A 22637-nucleotide genomic window follows, 5' to 3' on the forward strand; every position below is an offset into this window, starting at 1 on the left:
CTTGATTTCTTCACTGCTTTCAAAAAGACAAAAGCATTACTGAAACATATGCATTTTAGAATATGTGTGGTTGGAGAATACAACTTTGCTATTAATGGTAGATTTTTCGTCTACATGAGATAAAGTTGAAAAAAAGGTGCTTTAATATATAAGGTTAGCTAACATACTTAAAATTTAAGTGTATGTGTAAATTTTCAGGTTGTATATGTAAGTTCTGTCTTCTTGAAATGGTGGTATATTTTGTATTCTTGAAATATATACTTAATCTTCTTGAAATGATGGTATTCCTAGGGGTCTTCTAGATGTCTCTGCTTCACCTCCCACTTCTGTGTTTGAGTGATATCCAACAGAACTATCACATTCTTCTGAACAGGATGATGATAAAAGAGGATATATCCTACAAAATATCATTGTTCTCAAAGTTGTAAGCCTGGCACTTAACAGTAACTTTGTCCAAGAATAGCTCTGATTATTAAATCTTTGTAAAAGGGATACAGTTCTCTTTTGCTTTTCCTAGCACCCACTGCTTCATTAACAAAAGAGGAAAAGTTGTTAGTCTTTACCTTTTTTTCTAGCCAAAAGACTGACATATTGCACTCAGAAAACATAGCTACTGCTTAACTCTGTACTAACTTAAGTATGAGCCACTGAAGTTTATTTTTTAAGCAACTATTTAGTTAAGAAATCATAGTCTGAGTTTCTGTGGAGCAAACAGTTGAAAAACAGGAGTCCTGATGAAAACGTCAGTAAGTTTTCCCTTTAACAGTGTAATTTGTCCTGTAATTATTGCACTATGTCCATTTATAGCTGACAAAAAGACTATGTTTTTAAAATACAATCCATATTTTTATAGTTTTATAGTTTTATATATAGATAGATATAGAGAGAGACATAGTTGAATATCTGGGGGGATCTTTATGTCTTAAAAAAAGGGAAAAGCAGCCTGACACAGTAGGCACCTTTAGCTCAGCTCAAGTCCAAAGTCTTCCAGTGGGCTAGTATTTAATTTTAGGCTACCCACTGTTACCCAGTATTAGTCCAACATTAGCAGGTACCTTTTATTCCAACCTTAATTCTAGGCACACCTGCAGACCACAGTCATAGCTGGCAGCACGAGCTCACAGTGTTTTCCTAGGACATAATATTTGTCAGAAAAAAATAGTCTCCTACTCCTAAAAATATCTTTTTTTTCTTCTTTTTGAATCTCTAGCAATGAAGCTGTACACAGGTACTAGGCCTATCCTGATAAAGTTTTATTTCTGCAGCTGAGTTTATGTGGACAAGCGATGGCCATTTAGTACTGAATTCGCTAGTATCTAGTTGCATAGCTAACCAAATCAAATGAAAATTGGGCCAGAAAAAAGGCAGAGGGGCATGTTTTAAGCCCAGCGTATATCAAGAACCTGCTTTGCTATGTGAGGGAACAAGGCACCGTAAGGCCTCTCTCTGAGATGCCTCTCATTTGCTGCTCACGGTACAGCTCAGGCAGCAGCACCTGGCAGTTTCAAAGGATACTGAGTATCCTCACACAAGGCATCATGGTAGAATAGGGTATCCTCACATAAGGCCCTCTTTGCCATGCTACCTATGAGCCGTTTTGCACACTTGGGCCTCGATAAAGCCTTTGTAGAGCACAGAGTAACTTTATTTACAATCTAATCACTGAGCAAATAAACCATATTTATTCACAAGTCAGGTAGCTCGATCCAGGCAGATAAATGTAAATGTAAATAGAAAGGAAACACTAATGACATATGTTGTATTTCTTTTACTCTCTTTGGTTTGCCTTTTGCCATTCCTAAGAATTCTAAGCTGTAATTATTATGAATTTTTTTATTATTTTATTTATGCAGTTATGTATACCTTTTTCCTTTTTGATAAAGTCTTTCCAGTCAAAAGAGAATATGCTGTTACCTAGAAATGAAGAGCACAGTTTAATTCCCTGGCGTTCCATCAACACCCTACAAAAGGATACTGTTTACATCATTTGCTATGGTGTGCAGTGGCAAAATCATCTGATGCATCAAAAATTTCCTTCTTTAATTCTCTGGCTTAATGCTTATTATTGAAAGATGTCCCTTCTGAACCTACACCTGCATTACTACTTCTCAAAACCACTCATGCAGGTAATATAAGAACATCTTGTTAATCTTTTCTGTCCTTCAGTCTTGTTCTGCAGTACAGGACATAAGAGGATAAGCTAGTGCTGTGGATGAACTAGGATGAACTGTGCAACTCACAGTTTAGTAAAACTAACTGGTATGGTGCTTAGCTTGTGAGAAAATGTTTCCTACTATAGAGTGTGTGCTCCTAGAGACTAGAAAGGTTGGGTTCAGATATAAGTGCATATTCTTTGTATACTGAAAACAAAATTTCATATAAACATGTAAGCTGGCAAGCATATATGAAGAAAAGAAAGAAAAGATACAAATTGCACCTGTACACAAGACCAGATGCAGTAGTAGCTAAGCAATGCTGGGGACAGTCCTGAGTGAATGAGCCCATCTCCAGGTTTTTAGAGGTACTTTAATAATCCTGTCTGAAATAAATTCATGATGAAACTAAGATTTGTGATGTGCCTATGTTGTGATTGCACATTGTGATGTGCACTTAATTGCACATCAAGAAGCAGCAGCTTACTGCATACCTTTCATTTGCTAATGTGCATTCCAAACAACATACTTAAAAGCCCAGTCATTCTTTAAGCCTTAAGACTTGATGCTAGGCTTCCAGGATTCTGTTTCTCTTGACACGTTGCCAGCATCCCTACATGTCCTAAAGCAATGCATATTTGCTAGAAATTCCTGCATTTTTAACCTCAGTAAACAAGAAAAGTGGTAATTTACAATGTTAAACTCAAGTCTTATCAGACTACAGGGGCTCTTTACTTTGTCTTCATTTCTACAGCTTCTATACAACACCAGTAATATCCTGGCACCTATTGCAAGTTTTCAGCCCTTTGATGTCCAAGGGCATTTCAAGCAGCATGATGTACGTTATCCCTGTTTTACAAAGGAGGAAGCCAAACTCAGAATGTTTAAGGCAATTTTCCATACTCTGAAGACAAAGATGTTCCCAAGCATGGAACAGAACAGTCAGTCCTGCACCTCATTCCCTAAGCTGTAACATTGTGCAATGTAACACTGGTTTAATTCAATCAGTTACTAATTTGAAGATGAGTAACTAAGATGCAAGCATCCTCAAAGTGGGTTGAATCCTGCACACATTTTATTATTGGTGTTTTAATTACTTCTATCTTTTCTTCCTTAGACAGCTTAACTATACAGCCAAAACCTCAGCCAGTGGATACATGCAGATAAGAAATATTGTTGCTTTTCTTTCTGCTTTTATTATTAATGTATTTAATAGTACTGTATTTAATAATAATGGATGGCTCCATTATTAGTATTTTCATTAATTTAAAGTAATTTCTTCTTTATTTTCGTTATGCAATCAACACTTGCCTTAACTGTGATGGCACACCAAAAAGAGCTCAGTTCAACAGCCTTTATTCCTGCTACCCTAAAAAGGATTCTAAAAACAAAAAAAAACCCAACCCAAAGCAATGGTTTTGAAGTTACAGAATTACATGTACAAATCAGATGCTGCAATGCCTGTTGCATTTGTCTCAAATAAATGCTTGTTTTTTTGTAGTATGTATACTATATATGCACCTATAAAGCCATGCACATCTTTTTATAAACATGAGATGTACCATTTGGATTTAATAACATAAAATGCAGTAGCACTTATACAATAGTGTTCTGGGAAGAAAGAATGCTTGCAATTAACATAGATACCTTTCCATCTTCTGATATGCAAGTCTTAGGTCTTATAATGAAGTTGTATCTGATACTGTGATTTCTTATGTCTTTAAGAAGTTTCATCTACTTCTTTTGCTGATGACTGCTTGCTGACAATTTTAACAATTAATTAATCAATATCACAATTTTCCATTGCTTTCAGAGTGGATTGTCCATTTGTCTCTTTATTCTGTTAATGTCTCCTAATTTCTCTCTCTCTTAATTCCTCAAATTATAAGAAATTGAAAGTTAATATTATTTGACCCCATACCAAGACCTGGGGCCTAAAATAAATGCTGTGTCACCTTCTGTGAGCACAGCAGACTGGTATGCTCTTATCTTTATTTAAATCTCAGATAAATCTGCCATTGATATTAAAGGTAGCACAACAGGTTTTATGTACGAATTCGAAGCTATTGCTAACTGCCAAAGTTGGTGTAACCGTTTCCCTAGAAACTTCTCCAGAAAGCGTTTCTCTTTCTCATACTGCCTATCAAATCCCTGGGTTCCCTACAATAATCTTTTCGCTGGATGATGAGAAATCACAGACAATTATTTTTGCTTTGCAAATGGCTTGTGATATACCAATCCAAATGAAAAATCAAGGGTTTTCTTTGACTACTTATTGTTGTTCTTTCTTTATGCCTCATTTTCTCAAACTCTTTTTTTTTCTTTTGGCTTTACCAAAGTCATTTTTTGAAGTTCACATAAACCTAACATTCCCTGGTGGACTGTGAGCTCTCCTTCCTATTGACACATTCGTTTTTGCAGGAAGCCTGTGTTTCTACAGTTGCTACCTGAGGAGAGGCTCTGCAATATGGTTGTAATACTCCAGTCTTCCTGTTGCTAATTAATATAATATTCATAATAGCACCTGGTCTGAAGGTGACAGGCACTTGAAAAGCAGGTGTTTATTTCTAAGGAGCTGATGAAGGATACCAAAAAATAAAACATGTTAGCATTGGGTGTTAATATTTACCTCTGCATCTCCACCAGAATTTTTTTTTTTCTGAATCTGCATTGAAAAACAATACCTTAATTATATAAGTACCTGTAACCATACTGTATTTATATTGTATAGTAATATTTAGTATATAAATATACTACAGTATATTTCTAGTTATATTTCTATTAACTACAAACAAGAGGCAGCATCTTGACTGATATGCTTTTGAAAAGAAACCATTCTTAGATATGTGGCACAGCAGCAGTAGTCCTTAAATATTCCATTCTAGCATGGCATTGTGATACCACGTAGTCAAAGCTTACTTTTCTGTGATTTTGTGTTCCTTCATTGATACAGGAATAATGTTGATATTTATCAATGATCAATAATCAGGCAAACTTTGAAAAAACATCTTTAATATGGCTAGCTATTCTGTAATAGCCCAGCACCTCTATTTCATGATTTCTGTTTTCCTGATCGATTCCATCTGCTTAAGGCATTAAAAAGTTTCACAACATGGCGCCTGATTTATGTCTACTTCTATAGACGTGTGACTCGCACAGTGACAGACCCAACTGTTACTAAGGGTCCCATGACTGTATGACCCTTTGAGCTAAATATACCACTGATGCTTTTTCCACTCATTGAGGTTGACTTTTATGATTCCACAGGATCTTACAACAGGTCCTGCGTTAAACCACTAGGTGATATATGAAAGATAGGTGCCAGAAAACATGAAGAACAGAAAGCTTAGCAAGAAACCTTATTAACATTCCTTCTGCTGTTGCACAGCACTTTATATGCAGGTGACTGGCACAAGCCTCCAGGGCAGTTAGGATCATTCCTGTTGATACACAATGTAGTTGGTAATGCATTTTACTGTTATAAAATAAAGTGCAAAACTTCTAGACAGCTTTACACACTTAATTCACATTCCTATTAGATGAATTTTTTAATATTTTAATGCATAGCCTGTTTTTCATGTTTTCCTTCTATTTGCCAAGTCTATATAAATTTTATAAATACAGTTCTTAGTGCTTGCTTTAACCTAGCTGCACTACCATAAAAAGTAATATACTGCAACACTTGTAAAGACTGTACAATGGAATGGCTATTATGCATGTAACCGCTTGTTGAGCAATAACTTTGCTCTTTCAGATTAAAAACAACTGTAACACAGTTCAGAGCAAATTCAAAATGTATAATTTAAGTGGTATATTCACTATCCCATTCTCTGCATTTTTTTTCCTCTTCCAATGCTGAAATTGCCAAAAATGCTTACACAAAAATTTCCTAACAGGAATTAACTCTCAAAGCTTTTATGATAAGTTTTTGGCTAGAAATTATAAATGCAAGTTTGTTTGTAATGCATAAATTGTTAATTTTGTCCTTCAGTGATTTACAACAGTAGCTGTCTGTATGTGTGTTTGACTTTAACAGTCAACAATGAATTTTATTTTTACTTAACTTCCCCCCAGTGTTCTGAATGTCTTTCAGACACGGGCTACTTTCTGTTTTGTGAAGTTAGACGATAGTACTTATTCACAGTATCTAAGCAGGGGTTAGGAGAAAAAGAAAAGGAAGAATTAAACTTCTAGATAAGGCTTTTAGTTAACTTGGAATGAAAAATCTTTGTTCCTTTCTTTACTCCACAGAGACTAATTTATCTAGCATGTCTTTAAATGGAAATTCCTTGCAACCTCACTAACGTTACTGTAACATGCATTCATCTTTTCCTTTCATTTATTATCCATCAGTATTGTTCTTTTTTTTTTTTTTAAATGTGATTGACCTTTAAACCTGTTGTTATCAAACTGCAAGAAAGAGATAGAGACTCTTTTTAGCTGCCTTCGTTCCCATGTGACCTGCAGGGAGAATAGATTCAAAATAGACTAGTTCCTCCCAGGGCAATACAAGACAGAAGAGAAAAGCACTGTCATTTCCGAACAGCACAGTGCTCGAGTAAATTCAGCGTGAAAAAGGAAAGAGTTCCAGCGTGTTAGAATTCCTCCTCCACAGCCTGGATTATTACAGGAGGCAGATTTCAAGGGTTTTAAAAAGCAGAAGATTTTAAAAAATACTTCGAAATTGAGTACTTTGAGAATGAACTTTGTAAGGACAACTGATGTTTGACTGCTTGAAATACTGAAGGAATTTTTCAAAATGAGCATTGTTATGAAGCCAAGATCCCGATCTACCAGCTCCTTAAGGACTGCCGACGCAATGTGGTAACGTGTTTGGTTTGTTTCTTTCAAGCTCCCCTTCCTATTATGACACACAAACATGTCCCAAGAAAGTCACAGGGTTTAATTTTGACTTGCTAGATTTTGCATGGCTATTGAAACAATATTATTTAGCTTTTTCTTGTACAATACTCCAAGTAGCATTCTTTTAATGAGAACCCATTACATACCATTTTTAACCCATTACATACGTTCTTCCCATTCAGTAGTCAGGTCCAGTCTTTACAGGTACCTTCTAAAAATTTTCAGTATATTTATTTCACAAACAAAGTTATAATAGAAAACTTTTAGTTCTGGAGGCTGGAGGGTAAAAAGAAGCTATAATTTCCGTGAGCTATTTTGGGATACTTACGTGTAGTTTTGCTGCATAAATAGACTGACTGGTAAAGATAAGTGTCCTGGGAGGAGACAGACTTTATAGTGGCAAGTGTAAGACTGCTGTGTTATGCTTCGTACATTTCCCCTCCTCTTAGAGGTTCAGAGGAGTAGACTGTAATAGTGATCTTTGTGTATGATTTTCTTGCAGATTTTTTCAGTTAACAATCAGCAAAGTTCTGTCTTTTGATTAATTATTTTTTCTTGTGAGAACTTTATCCTTTATATAGCTTAATAGGCACCGACTGGACAGATTTCTATTAGGTATGAGAAATAAATTACCTCTTCTCTTTTAATGCCTCACACTTTTTTTTTTTCCTCTCTCTGTGTTTTAAATAAAATCACCATCATTTTAATAAACACATAATAGACTAATTGTTCAGGGCTATATTTAACTGGTATAAAATGATGTATTTTAGAATATAGCCTTTGTTTAGAAATAAATGGCTGATGTCTTACTGTGGGATAGACCAGTAACTAAATAAATTTCTATGTGAGAAATGTATCAAGTTAATTGAACAGTAGCCTATTAAAAACTTTAAGTTTCAAATAGTCTTGGTTCTGAGTCAAAGCCCTGTCAGTACTACCACTAAAGTAGTTAGTAATTTTTTCCAGTTATCGTTTACTAAAACAATTTTGTATTAAAAGAAAATGAAATAAGTATATCACTCAAGCTAAAGAGTAGTCCCAGTTGTTCTCAGAAACTGCTAAGGAAGAGTCTTGCTGAAATAACTGCGGTAACTTGTGGCTCTATATCTTTATTAAAATGCAATAAAGTAATACAAAGTTGGTGAACTCTATATTGATAAAGTGTTACACTGTACGGGTTGTCTCCAAGGTAGTGAGCTAAAACACACATATGTTCATTATTACATACAACTGTGCGAATAAATCAGTATCTTTCTAATTAATTCTTCTGCATTGCAATTATTTCTTTTTTGACTGTTTCCATTTATTCTTGCAGGGAAAAAAGAAATCATTTCAAAGAAAAAAGTCCCTGTAGCCAATAGGTGCAGGCTGATTTGACTACCAATATTCTGTCTAAAATACCTGCCTGCCTCCCTTTTGTTGCCAATGTCTTTAGTTATAACACTGATCTGGTAGGTGAGAATACTTGTTCTGCTAACTGTGAATTGGGAGTCCTCTGCTACCCTGCCATTTGGAAACACTACCTGACCTCGGAGGTGGCTCTCGGGGATATCCTTGGAGGCTGACTAGACAAGGTACATGCTGTTCTCTGGAAGCATGGAGCGAAGCCAGGCAAGACCTGCCCAGCCAGAGGCTACAGGGAAACTGGAGTGCAGAGGGAGGAGAGAAGGGGAGGGAGATGCTGGCTGCTCTGCACTGAGCTCAGCTCCTGGCCACCTCTGGGAAGGTGGCAGCTCAGGCCAGCCCACCCTACCCGTACCACCCAACCAAGCAACCTTTATGGCGGGCCTGAGTAGGATTGGTTTCCAAATCAGCTGCATGAACTTCTGTTGATGTCCTTAAATCACTGGATTCAGGAGTCTGCAGGTTTGTGCCCATGGGTCAGCGCAGCTCCCTGCAGTTCTGCGGGGCAGAATAGCAACACTACAGTCTCGCCACAGTATTAAACAGCATTGAAATGCTAAGGGACAAGTAATGTGTTGAAGTCAGGAGCACTGATGGATGTTCAGGCCAGGAGACCTACAGCATGCAATTCTCCTTTCTTTATCGGTTAACATAGAAATCCTGCTGTGTGTTGGAAGAGCAGGGGTAACTGGGGGGAAGAAGAACATAGGAGAATGTGAGAAGAAAAGCCACAGGAGGGTTTGTGGGTCCCAGGAGCACAGGGACTGATTGACAGGGGTGTACTGAAGTATGGATAGCTCTCTTGCAAGGATTTAAGAGAAATGGTCCCAGGATTCCTTGCATTGCAGTATCCCATGGGAACAAAGTTCCCATGAAGAACAGAAATCAGGCTCCCAGTGAGAGGATGGAAGAGACTTAGAGGCAAGGCAGAGAAACCCCTACTTTTGGTTCCCTGAAATCACATTCATGCTCTGTCCAAAAGATGCAACAATTTCAGCGGATGCGGTAAAAGCAGGATATTCTTTTTGGTATCAGTATTACGAAGCATCTGAAGGGTATCACCTGCTGGTAGTGTGCAGAGGTGCATCAGCTGCCTTTGAGGAGGCGCAGGTGAGCCCAGCCTGTGCTGATGCTTCCCCTTGCAAAAGGGGAAGGCTTGGCCAGGGGTGGCTGCTGTTTAGCATGACAGTACAGTCTGTAGGCAAACCTTCTCTTTCTCATGCACCTTGGAAAACTTCTTCTGGTGTTATAGTGACTGAAGTAAAAGCAGATGGTTGGTATTTATGCAAAATAACTAGGTGTTTTATATAAAGATTATTACCTGTTATGTTAATGCTGCTCAATTCTGCCGCTCATTACTATTCAATCCTAAATTCAGGATGTGATTGTGAAGTACGGTTGTGACTCAGAAAATTTCTGGGGAAGAGTCTGGAAGGGATAAGTGATGGTATAGACTTTTCAGTGAAGACGATTGGCTCGTCTTGTTATTTGTGAGAAGAAATAACAAGGTAGTAAGGAAACTCACTGTAAGAATTTCCTCCTTGACTGAGACAGGAGTACATACATTTAAATAAGAATATGACTCCACTTTCTTGACTATTTGCCACCGAACAGTAGAGCAGCAATGTTCACAGAAAATGTTCTGTTTCTGTTGGTTTTTTATTTCTGCAATGTAGGAAAAGTTTGAACTTATAAAAACACCGTTTTGGAGGAACTGAATTAAAATTTTGGAAATTTAAGAGAAGAACTAATGGCAAGTCAAGCAGGCAACAAGAGTTGTTGGACAACCACTTACTGGCCGGAAAAGGTGCAGCTGATCAGATTTTAGAACTTCTTTATTTTTTCATGATGCAGATAATTAGTGCAAAGAGCTCATAAGCCCCCGGAGTATTGTTAGCTTCTTGCCACAGTCCTTTCTGTGTGGGTGTCTAGAGTTGATAGTTATCTGTTTACTTTGTTGGTTGGCCTTCCTCTGTCTTTATTTATTTTCTGAAATGTATGCCAGTTTAGGCCTTCCTGTTTTTTGGAACTTAAGGTTGGCTGATCTGCAAAGGGCACATCCCAGCCTCCTGAGAGCAGGCCTTCGATGATTCAGTCTGTGGTATTCTGTAGAACAATGCATCTTTTCTTATTTAACTCCAGAAGTGGGTGATACAGCTTGTCTGCAATATCATGAAGTTTGGTATATTGGAAGTTGCTGAAGGATGTTGTCAAGTATGACTTTTTCAGTCTATAACATATTTTTAGGTAAGTGGGACAAAACTGATCTATTGGATGAGATTTTCATGACATATATGTATATATGTATATAATATGTAGATGACAATAGGGATGGCAAATAAAACTTTTATTGAATGGAGACGAGAAAATGCTTGTGGCCTGACATCAGTGGATAGTGTTGTTTCTGGGGCAGAATAGCTAGGATGAGAAGAAGGGGTTGAGATCCAGTTGTACTGATCTGAGGTAGCTACACTGGCTTCCTGAGTTAAGGTACCACAAAGGAGAACTCTGCTTATGAGCATTACCCAGTCTTTTGGTACCCCTGCCTGGCAGGAGGAAGCTGTGGTGATATCACACTGCCTAGAGACTGGCCATCCCAAAACAGTTCAGTTCCTCTATTAACCGCTTGGTGCTAGCAAGCCTATTGCCACTATAAAGATGATGAATATATATAACAAATGCTATTGAATGAGTCGTATACCTCTAGGTTATTGTCACCACACCTATATATGAAGTAACTGCTGACTTTCAGACCGGGAATCCCAGTGCTGGGGAGATCAAGAAGGTATTCCTTGAAGGAGTCTTTGTCTGCAGGGCAGAGAACAGTATTTAAATGTAACTGTGAATAATAGTAACAGCATGCTTGCTGAAGAGTTAAGGTTTTTTATTACCTTGGCTGGTGAATAGTTAAGGTTTTTTATTCCTGTACTGGATGAATCTTTTTTCCTCTCTGGTATTATGATTGTTTGTGGGAAGCAAGTGCCTGTTGTCATTGTTGGCAATATTACCGGTCCCCTGTTGCCATAGCTTATGAAACTACTCTTGAAAAGAGGGTTGGGACCTCACATAATTTTCAGTTACACTTTCAGTAGTTAAAGATGTTGAATACAGTCCTTTGGGAAAGTTCAATGCAAGCTGCACAGTGTCCAAACTCACGGGGCTGAAGTACAAAATCTCATATGCAGAATTGGAGGATTTCTGAATGCTGAACAAAGCCTGCGAGTTAGAGATGACCTTCCCTGCATGAAGTCTGACTTTGATGGCATCATTAGGTAACTTCATTTAGCAAAATAAGCTTCCATAAGCAGTATGGACCTCAAATAATGACGACCACAGATATTTGAGGGAGTACACGTGCTTTTATTCTGCCAGTGTCAGTGCTAATAAGGAAGCCTGCATAGTCAGCATTGCACTATTTTCCAGAGTGTGATATGTTAAACACTGTTATTTTTACAAAATGAAACGGGAACAAGTGTTATTTTCTCTAGCGAATTAAGGGTAGAGTTTGAGGTGATCGAGTATTCTATTTTCTAGCAATATAAAACATGTCCCACTGGGCCTGAACAATGGTCTACCTAACCTAGTATTCTGTCTTCACTTCCAGGAACGTGAAAGCCTGTCCAGTTTCTGCAGTCCATTCCCATCATATTGTCCAGCATTTACTAGTGCTGTATTAGGGATGTTATAGGGTTCATCTTTGCCTGTCCCCTTTAGAGTCCACCTAATGACCTGTTGCCCATGGATTTGTCTAATCTCTATTTTGAATTTGCTGATACTGTCTTCCTCCGCAGCCTTCTGACAACCTTTCTGAGCACTTTCTTTACTGTGCTTTAAAGCGGTATCCTATTAGTTTCAACAAATGTCCCTTAGTTCTGTCATTCTGGCATTTGCTGAAAGATTCTGCCTTCACTTTATCCACTAATTTCATTATTTTGTAAAGCTCAGTCATAACCTCCTCAGCCTTTTCCTTTAGTAACTGAAAAGTTGTAGCCTTCTTAGATTTTACTAAAAAGGCTGCTGCCCCATCCCTTGATAATTTTAGCTGCCTTTGTTTGTATTTCCTCAGACACCACTGTATCATTGAAATATAGGGACCAGACTGCACACATTATTCAAGGCATGAACACAACAAGGTTTTTATACCGTGGTAAAATTATGCCTGCTTTTTTTTCTCAGTACCTTTGTTGATGATGCCCAGTATGCTGTTAGCTTTTTTGACTGCCATTGTTGAGTCGGTGATTTTAGATAATTTTTAGTGTTTTTTCCTGCCAATGCAATCTTTTGGCATAGTCTCATATCTGCATTTTTTATAGCAGAAGATTTAGACTTCCCAACATAAAATCCAATTACTTTAACATGAATATGATAAGAACTGCTGTCTTGAAATAATGTTCTTTTAGACAAACGAAAATATTTCAAACTATGCCAAACAGAACAAATGCGACTTTGACTCTAGCAAAGAAAGACATTCTCTTTCAAGCTGCATACAGGAAAATACATGTAATATTCTTTCCCCACCACATGCAAGCACACAATGTAGTTCTCTGCCATTCACTTCAGTGTACAAACAATCCATTCTCAATTTTACTGGATGTATTTTCTTGTCTTTACAACACAGTTTGTTTTCACAGCTTCTCCCTGTGCACGTCTGTAGATTATCAGGTTGTGGGCAAAGCTCTGTTCAAATGAAATTGGACCATGAGGCCAGTGGAGACAAGGCACTTCAATGTCTATCCCTAGCATAACATAAGGGAGAGCTTCATGGGGAGCTCACTTCGCAGCTCAGCCTGAATGACCAAAAGCCCATTTACAGCTGGTTCAACAGAGGGTAGGAGGTAGCCCAAATCTGCAACAATGTTGAGATGCCTTTATAGAAGTCCTGTTGCATTTATTCCCTTCCATTACACCATGGCTGAACTGGTTGGCTGTATTTTCTTCCAAGATAAGGGGCACCTTTCTTCCAACACAATTTCCTGAGAAGCGCAATTACAGTGCAAGGCGTAACAGCCAGGATTCAGCTCACCTAAAGACAGAAGTCTGCCATACCTGAACTAGTAACTAAGAAATACTTGTTTTCAGGGTATGACTTATATAACGTATTTTAGATGTCTGCCTCAGGAGGAGATGTGCTCTTGATGTCACTGATTTTATCAACAAAAGCTCCACTGAATATAAATAATACATATAAACGGAATCTAACTTGTATATGGGCACCTGCAGTGTGCACATTTAACCAGACTAACTCTTTTTAATGCAATTAATTTAGCTTATGCTGAATACATACTTCAATATTTAGTAGTTGTAGCATTATTTTTATAATATAAGGAGAGTATACACATAAAGGAAATCCAGTACAGAATTCCATACTGGAATAATGTTTTGGAACACAGCAGCAAGAATAAACCAGCTACTTAGGCTGAACATAATATTAAAAGATCGTTTTGGTCAAAGCATAGTCAATTCACATACCTGAAGTCACTAAGTGGGGATGTCATCGTTCTCATGGCAGCACAAATAACTCAACCTCATGGCTGTGATTCCCATGAGATTTCAGCTATGGTGGGTTTTAATTCAGACTAATATGCGCTGCAGCGTGTTTCTTAAGTCACGTTACAAAACGCTTCTTTATTTGTTGACATTGGTGATACTGTGAAGATGTGTGTATGTATGCCTTAAATAGGTGCATGTCTTGGCTATAGCATGATAAGATCTAATCCTTTAAATATATTTTTCTTTCATCAAAAATTATGAAAAATTTTCAAACCTGTCATGTATAAAAACACAACAGTGCACAGCTTTAGAAACTAAATGGCAGAAACTGACTGTGCTCATCTGACCTCTCTTTCAACAATTCAGGAAGCACAGAGAGGAACTCATGACTAAAACTTATTTCTTCTCCATTTCATTTGCTAGTTTTATAACAGCACCTGATGGTGATATTTAACACTAACACACTGAAAATCTCAAGCACTAAGTCAAAAATACTTTTCTTTACGGGTATTTAAGAAAGACTTTCCCCTTTCTATGAAAGTGTTAAACATTAAAAAAGGAAGAAGATTGCTTCAGAAGTATTAATATGTCTCGTAATATGTCTTTTAATAGAAGTTTTAATAATGTCTTTTTTTGTCAGAGATCTCAAAATAAATTCAGCACAGTTGAAAAATTTCATTTCATTAGTTTCATTATGCTTTGTTTCAATTTAATAATTTGAAAATATTATTCAAATTAACTATTTGAATAAAAATCTCAGAATAGAAAAAAGTTTTATTTTGTTCAAAAAAGTTTTGATAATCTGAAATATATCCTTATATTTCTTTAATAATAGTAATAATAATTTTCTTTTTTGAGACAAGTTTCAGTTTTGATGAAATTACATTGTTTCGTTGTCAACATTTTGAAGAAATTCCCATGTGTAATTATATAAGATCCTACAAAAAAATAGCTCTATAACATGTACCCATAATGTGTTTCAAAGAAAGACGTAGACGATACATATGTAGAGTGCAAGACAACACATGGCAAAGGCTTGCACATTGGTGCCAGCTGTGCTGCCATGGGAGCTGGTGGGATGATGGTGTACCAAGGCCAATTAGCCCTCTGCCACAGGGACATGGCTACACTGCTTTCTGAACCCCAATGACTAACTCCACGTGGTGTCACACTACATCTCATAGCTGCTGCCAGCATCCACCCACACAAAATCAGGGCAGATTCCAGCAGGCATTTTTAGGAAATTCTTTCTGAGACGTATACACAGAGATAAAATGGCCAGTCACTACAAAAGCTTCTTGGTTGCTGCTGCCCTGAGGCATCCCCTATACAAGATCTGTTGCATAAGATCATCTTCCTTCTCAGAGCTTTATATTCATAATCATCTTTATTGTCTCAGAGATTTCCATATTTAGTGATTTGAAGCTTGTGAGCAGTGCTGTCATTTGACATGTGATGTTTCCTTGACTTAGCCAACATCTATTTTCTTCTTGTCATACCCCTGTATGTTTGCCTTATTATCTGGGGTCCAACTCCACACTTTACTTTTACTTACCCCTTTTTTTTTCATTTGCACTTTTTCTGCCCTCCTTATTTGCATTTAAATCTTCCTTTCCAATTGAGTTTGAAAGAGCCTTTCTCATTTGAACGTCATAAAAATTTGCCTTTGCAAGACTGCAATAAAACCTTTACTTCCATAATGTTAACTTCATTTCATGGAAAAAAAAGCCCACTTTGTTTCAGTTTTTGCCTTCCAAGCTTCCAGATATAAAACAGGTATCTATACGCCTAAAACTGAGCAGTTGCATAATTGTGTTATTGCAGCTTTCATCTTCCTTTTTCAACCTCTCCCACATTCTTTGACACCCTATTGTGGTATCACAAATCCAGTTATGTTGTAAACAGCTTAATCCTTTTAGTTTATTTGCACTTTAGTTGTGTGATGCCTATAAACTTGGACAGTTGTGCTTTTGTGGAGATGTGTATATCTACATATAACGTATCGTATGTTATATACCATAACTTTCAGTTTCCTCTTTTTTATCTCTGTGTTTTCCAAGTGTGTCCAGTGTGCTAAAAATATGATTTAGCCCTCACAAGTTATGTTTCTTCATATTTCATATGAGAAGCCACACTGTGATAAAGCCTGTACTCTTTATGGTGTATATGACCAAATGAAATGCATCACACTTCCATAAGTGACCTCCTTTGTCGTAACAGTTTGTAGTCTTATGGCTGTCATCTCAGGCTATCCTAAGGTGTGTCTGAATCAAACCATTTATGTATACACTATTTTCTTTTTCGTATCTTGACTTTTGCTCCAGTCAAGTTTTTTTCATTCATAAAAATGCATCTGCTGCTATTATTTTCTACTGGGCATAGTTCCAGTAATTTTTATATAAACCTATGTCTTATAGTTTTGTGAAATTCTCAGTGCTTACGCTTAAAAAGAAAAGATTTAACGATGACAGAAAAGGATGTAAATTTGAATTCAAAGTTTCAAAAATTAAAAGGTGAGAAAAAACTCTATTAATTGTTTTTAAAATCTCACCATTTTAAAGACAATCCCATCACCCATGATTGTATAGTCGGTGGAAGAAACAGCATAGGTCTACAGGGCTGTTCAGGAAGTCAGGAGTGACACCCTAACACAGGCAGGTGCTCCCAGCTTTCCTTGGAGGTCTCTCCCCAGGGACTGCTGGGGAGCCTGGCCACTACTTTCAGACATCTGCACAAATCTGTGCTGTAAATCTTCTCTGCATGATCTATAAACAAATGTTTTTTCAAGTTTTGCCAAGTGATGTTGACAACTTTTTAGAAAACAAAAAACATCTTTTTGTTTTGTGTATTTACTTCGTATTCTTGATTCATCTGAATATTTACTTTTCATGCGTTGCATAAAGACGGTAGGATAATGCCTTTATCTGCTGGGGTTACAATGTACATAGGAAAAAGGAAATACAGAGAAAGGACCTCTGGTAGACTGAAATGACTTTTCATAAATGCTAGATAGATCTCATCCAATTCCTGTGTACAATTTTCCATCATTTTTTATTCTGAAAGTGCATTAAAAATTTGTCAGCAGGTGTAGGCCCATTTTGTAAACAGAAACATGATGAAGTAAAGATGAACTTTTAAAAGTTAGCAGGCCTGCACCTACAGTAACAGTGTAAGACCACTGTCTAAGCTAGCTCTGACAGACCCAATAACAGTAAAACGGAACATGTTTCCTTATGACAAATGAAAATTTACGACAAATGAAAATGTCAAGTCACAAAAGAACAACAGTAACATCAGTACATCTGCTGGTAGATGTTCTGGTTATACTCATCAGCAGACGTGTTTCAGTAGTAGGGGCATTATTAGTCCCTTGTTGCTGTTCTTGCATACTTTTTTGGCTACTGAAAAGAAACACACACAGAGTTACCCTAAGAAGGTCCGTAACAGAAAAGGGAAAAAACTACCATACATTCTTTCAGACTGGGAATGGAACTGAGGCCCTGAAGGGATGCCTTGCTGATGCTGGAGAACCAAGTCCCTTTTTCCACCAACTTCCATTGTAACACAAGTTTTCTTCTAAGCATGTTTGGTGATGTGAAAGCAATTTAAAACATACAAAGGACTGCTCCACTTGAGCGTGCTTTTGTAACATACAGCTTGAAAGCAGTTTGTAGCTAGGCAGCAAGGCTGAAAAGGACGTTTAGGGAGATGTTGCTAATGCTTCAATATGAGTTTCAGGTTTTTTTCATGTCTCCTTCAATTTTACATTACTTTAGTCTTAAAACAGTACTAAATTCTGAAGGTGAAATATCCTAAATTGTATAATAATTTAATTTCCTACTATTTTTGTTATCTCTTGCCAGTCATTCAACCACCTGGATGTTGAACAATTCATGCCATACGGGCTGTTGTTTTAAATTGACTCTGCTCAGGCCATTCCTGGCACCTTCTTTATTTGGGAGCAAATCTTCAGTTCATTTAAATGGAAGAAACTCTATACCATACATTAAGCAAATGCTTAATTATAGCAGCAGACAATTGGGTTTCGATAGGATTTCCTTCCTGGCTCATATTCTGGCTCTTGTTCCTTTCTTTTCTAAATTTCTTTGGATTTATTTACCCTTTAATACCCACTATTTCACAGTTTATTTTTTCAGAGTTTCTGAAAAAGTCAAACCAGAACTGATTGTGTTTTTTTCTACAAAGTTGGGCTGAAAAGAGAAATTGGGCGTGCGTTTCTCTCCAGACTAGAAACCAAAGGATGTTTCCTTGACTTCTTTTCTATCTTTATTCTACAGTATAAACCTCTGTATGAATCAGATAATGTGCCTTTTCTGTGATGAGGAAAAAAACATTCTGCTTAAGTCACTTTGTCTGGTCTTTGGTTTACATCTCGCATAGTGAGAATTTTGTCTGTTTTGTCCACAAAGTATTCAGTACTATAGATCTGCTTTTACATCACCTTTTGTAATTTTCAGTTCTCTTGTGCTTCAGCAAACAGACTGTTAATACCTGAAATTTAATATTTTCCTCCTTAGCAGCTCATGATACACCAAAACCTGCACTGTAAGTATCCCAAAAACCAAGTTTCAGTATTACTGCTTATTGTTCAGTGCCCATTTTGATAGCTACTCTACTAGCTCTGGAGGACAGCCAATGTCTGAAATACTTAGAATGTTACCTTCTGCCCCTCTTTATTATGTTCAAGTCTTGATTTGATACTTTTGTCTGCCTTAAGCTGCTAGGAGTTCAAAATGTACTAATAATCTTTGTAAGAGAAGGAAATCAGTGAATTAGGGCCTGAGGACAGTAAAGCTATTTACTAGGCTGAAACTGCTGCTACCTGTTATCACAGGAAATCCCTGTGATTTTAACCTTTCATTTGTACCCACATATAGAGGAAATCTGACAAGAATCAAGAATTAATAGACACAGAGTGAAAAAAAAATTACAACATTCAAGTGGAAATATACATGGCATAAAGGATCTTTTAAAAGTCAGAATATTTTTGGAAGGCATGGCAAGAGAACACATGGATCAAAGCTGATGGGACCCCTGCTTCAAAACTTACTGGTGATCAGTGGTAGGCCCCAAAATTGCATAATTAATTACTTTTAAAAAGTTCAACTTCTTCTGTGTCAGTTCTTAGGCAAACTGTTCAGATGCCCTTTTTTTAATAAGCCTGAAAGTGATGCTGGCTGGCTTAGTGATATTGAAGATGTGCCCTTTCCTGCCTAGTCTTCAGAAGTTTATTTTTTGATTTATCCTCTCAGAAACACTGGCCAAGCCAATGTCTGGTTTGGTTTGTGTTTTAATGTCCCTCTTGTCCTGTGATGGTCACCTCAGCGCCATCTGCTCTGAATTTGATACTATTAAGGAAAGACCCATGCTTGCCTAGGTTTCAGTATGACCGAAATGACCATTTACATTCAATACCATGTAGGGTCTGGGACATTTGAGAAAACATACGAAGTGACTCAGTTGATATTGGCACAGGCACTGGTTTTATGCTTCATAACACTATGATTACTGACTTAATTGCTGACATATGTTTTCCATTTTTTTAAAGGCCAAATATTTGAGCGGAAAAAATGTTAGGAAGCATTCTTTGTACCCCTCGTATTAGTGGTGGTGGCAGTCTTCATAAAGTCTTAGCATTTGTGGCAACTCAAATGCCTCAATTGCCTATTAGAAGGATTTTATCTCTTAACAGCTATGTTCCTCTAGGTACCAGCCAGTTTATAACCGATGTGCGTGCTGTTATACACATGCACAGATAGCCCTTGCAGATGAATATGACTTCCAGCTCTAAAGGTCTATGTTTCCATGAAGTCGTTACTGATATTTATCAGCAGTACCATAATTTGCATCGTTGATTCACAGATAGTGATTACATTTGCATGTTTGGCAAGCAGGGTGTTCACAGCTGTGAAACAATGTATTTTTCTTCTTGGAATTTCCATTCTTGGAAAAGGCTGGAAATTAGTAACTGCGAAATGGCATTTTGTAAAGCTATCACAGCTTTTAATATTGTCCAGACAGCTTTTCCACCTCAGAAATGCATTCCCGTCTGTGTCAGTAAGACCACCTTATAACTTTGAAACTGATATTGTGCATTTGCAACTTTCTCACAATTATTTATTTCAGCAGTAAAATATAACTTTGTGTTTATGATATCAGTATGATATCACGGTTTTAGATGGGTGGGAAGCATGCATTTTTCAGTTTCTAGTAGCTCTTCAGAACATTTTGCTTAATCACCCAAAACCGATTGGTTTCCTAACCAGTAGTTATTTTCTTATTGGTTGCTGGTACTAGAAACAGAAGTCCAGTATAATTCCTTGTAACTGAAAGCAAAACACTGTAACCATTTTATCATTAAGACAGACCAGCTGCTCTCTCTGCCTTCTCCATTTTTTCTGTTTCAGATACTGATCATGGTAATATTTGGGCTTTTGCTCCAAAACAAGATTTTAATTTAAACATTCATTGGCAATTAGAAATCCAGAATGACAAAACAAAGAAAAAGTTACTTTCCAGTAACTTTCCAGTTATTTTCAAAACTCCTTGGAAAAGACTATTGAAATACAATAATAATAAAATGATAACATTCATTAAAAATCCACTGCAGTTGCTTTAACTGAAGAAAATCTAACGGCTAGAAGCTCTTAAAATGTACTTTTGCTCATGAGCACATCCCTTGTCTTCACTCTTTCATGAAAAGTATTGATAAATAGAATTTTGTTTGCTAGAGATATTTATGTGCAGGATAAGGATCCTTTGTTGTATTTCTTCCCTTTTCCACACACATCTGGCCCATTCCACCCTTGCCTGCTGCTCTTCCTCACTAAGTGTGTAAATATTCTCTATCATTTTATGGATTTTACCATAATAATCCTGGTTAACTAGCATTTTAAGAGCAGCCTTCTGAACCTCCCTGACATTACCGTACTATTTCTGCGGGGCTCAGGACCAGTATCTGCTTTCAGAATTGTCTTCTAGTTCTTGTAACGTTAAATTAGCCTCAGACATTATTCACTGAAGGCCTCATTTCCTGAAATTTAGCTTTGCAGAGTCAGCTCTTGCACAATATTCTTTATTGCAGCTGCTTGGAAAATAAATTAAATACATCTCTCCATAGAGGATGGAACATAGAGACTATCACAAACATTACCATGTTACATCATGATTCCTGAAGATTAAAACTATACAGATATTCACATTATTGATTATTTCAGCTTCTCAGGTGTCAGGGAATTGTATGAACTTTAATATTTGAAGTATAAGCAGAGATTTCCCCTCCTTTCTTCTCTACTTTAAATATTCCTTGAGGATTTTGTTTTGATTTAATAAAACGCTTCATGTCTCAAGCATCCTTGTAGAAATCTCTGAAATTGTACAAACCTATGAATATTCTGCAAATTTATGCTTACTGTTTCTAAGTTGCACTCATATGTTGACACTTAATTTTATTAATGAGAACTGTATTGGTATTTCACTCACACTACTTCATTCACACGTTAACGAGGTCAGATATAAATGAGTTTCTGTCTTTATTGCCTTAACTTCTAACACTCAAAAAAAAAAAAAATCAAGGAAGAAAAAACTATTACACATCCCTGCTTAATTGGCTATCCTTTTTAATAGTATGTCTTTCTCACAGATGAGCAGGTTCTCACCTGTTGGCAAAGAACCATGGCTGGAGGAGGTAAAAAAAGAATAGTACAGGAAAATATGTACTGTCAAGGCTTCCTTAAGGCACAACTACCAGATTCCCGGGAGGAGACACTTGCCCACGTGCTGTTCTGGCGGGGCTATATAGTAGGGCATGCCAAGCACATATTTGGCCACTGTCAGGTTTTTCTCCTTTAGACCTCAGTAATGTTTCATCTGCTGCAATAATTACTCTTGTTTAACTTTTTTTATTATATATCCTATAGTCTCTTTTTTTTGTTGTTCTGGAAAAAAAAAAATTTCATTCTGCCAGAAAGGAGAATTCATAATGATTTTCTGTGTCTTATAGAAGTACAGAATAGAGTGGACAGAAAATAACAGCCACATTATAAAAAAAACAATCTAACCCACTTCTTGGCTGAAGTGAAAAATATTTTCTTCTTTCTTTTCTAAACATTTTTTTCATAAAAATTCTTGTAATAGATTTTTTGTGAATTCTTGTTTTCTTTTTTTTTTTTCTTGGTCTTTTTTTTCCATTATTCCCTCAATTTGCTTCCAGATATTACAGACATACCAGGTCTAATGTCTTCTTCCATTCCATTTTTAATGATGAGAAGGTTTTAAAAAGTAAATGTACAAAAAAAAAAAAAAAAGCAAGTCTTTCTTTCCTTCCATTCCTCCTATTCCTTCACAAGTTTCCTTTTAGGAAATACAGCAAAATTTCTAAATTTCTCTTTTCCAACCTAAATCGACTATTGATAGGTATTTAAAAGGCAACATTTCTCATATTTCTACTGCTTTTACTACTAATCCCAATAAAACTAATTTTAGCTCTTACAAAAATTTTTTTTTTTTCAATGACCAGAGCTCCAGGCACTTTTCAAAGCACCCAATTTGCAGGTAGGGAAATGGAAGCACAGAAGGGGATAAAATGATTCATTCAGGATGACTCATCCAGTGAAAGAACCGGGTTTTGTATCCTCTTATCCTACTTCATTCCTGCAAAAGGAAAGAATGAAACAAAGGATTTCCTGATAGCTTATATAGTAAACC

The 22637-nt window shown here is 36.8% G+C and overlaps 1 protein-coding gene across 4 annotated transcripts in view; it reads left to right on the top strand.

The window, feature by feature from the left end:
* Nucleotides 1–22637, top strand: part of PDE4D (phosphodiesterase 4D) — a 613857-nt gene that overhangs the window by 452727 nt on the left and 138493 nt on the right. The window contains exon 1 of one of the 4 annotated variants that reach the window (XM_075078152.1): nucleotides 6675–6977. The exons of the other annotated variants lie outside the window; for them this stretch is intronic. Coding sequence (XP_074934253.1) covers nucleotides 6913–6977 — 65 coding nt within the window. The 5' untranslated portion in view covers nucleotides 6675–6912. Of the gene's footprint in view, nucleotides 1–6674; nucleotides 6978–22637 lie in introns of those variants that run through there. 4 annotated transcript variants of the gene reach the window in all.

The sequence above is a fragment of the Phalacrocorax aristotelis genome, chromosome Z (genome assembly GCF_949628215.1).
Source record: "Phalacrocorax aristotelis chromosome Z, bGulAri2.1, whole genome shotgun sequence".
In the NCBI taxonomy this organism is placed as follows: domain Eukaryota; kingdom Metazoa; phylum Chordata; class Aves; order Suliformes; family Phalacrocoracidae; genus Phalacrocorax; species Phalacrocorax aristotelis.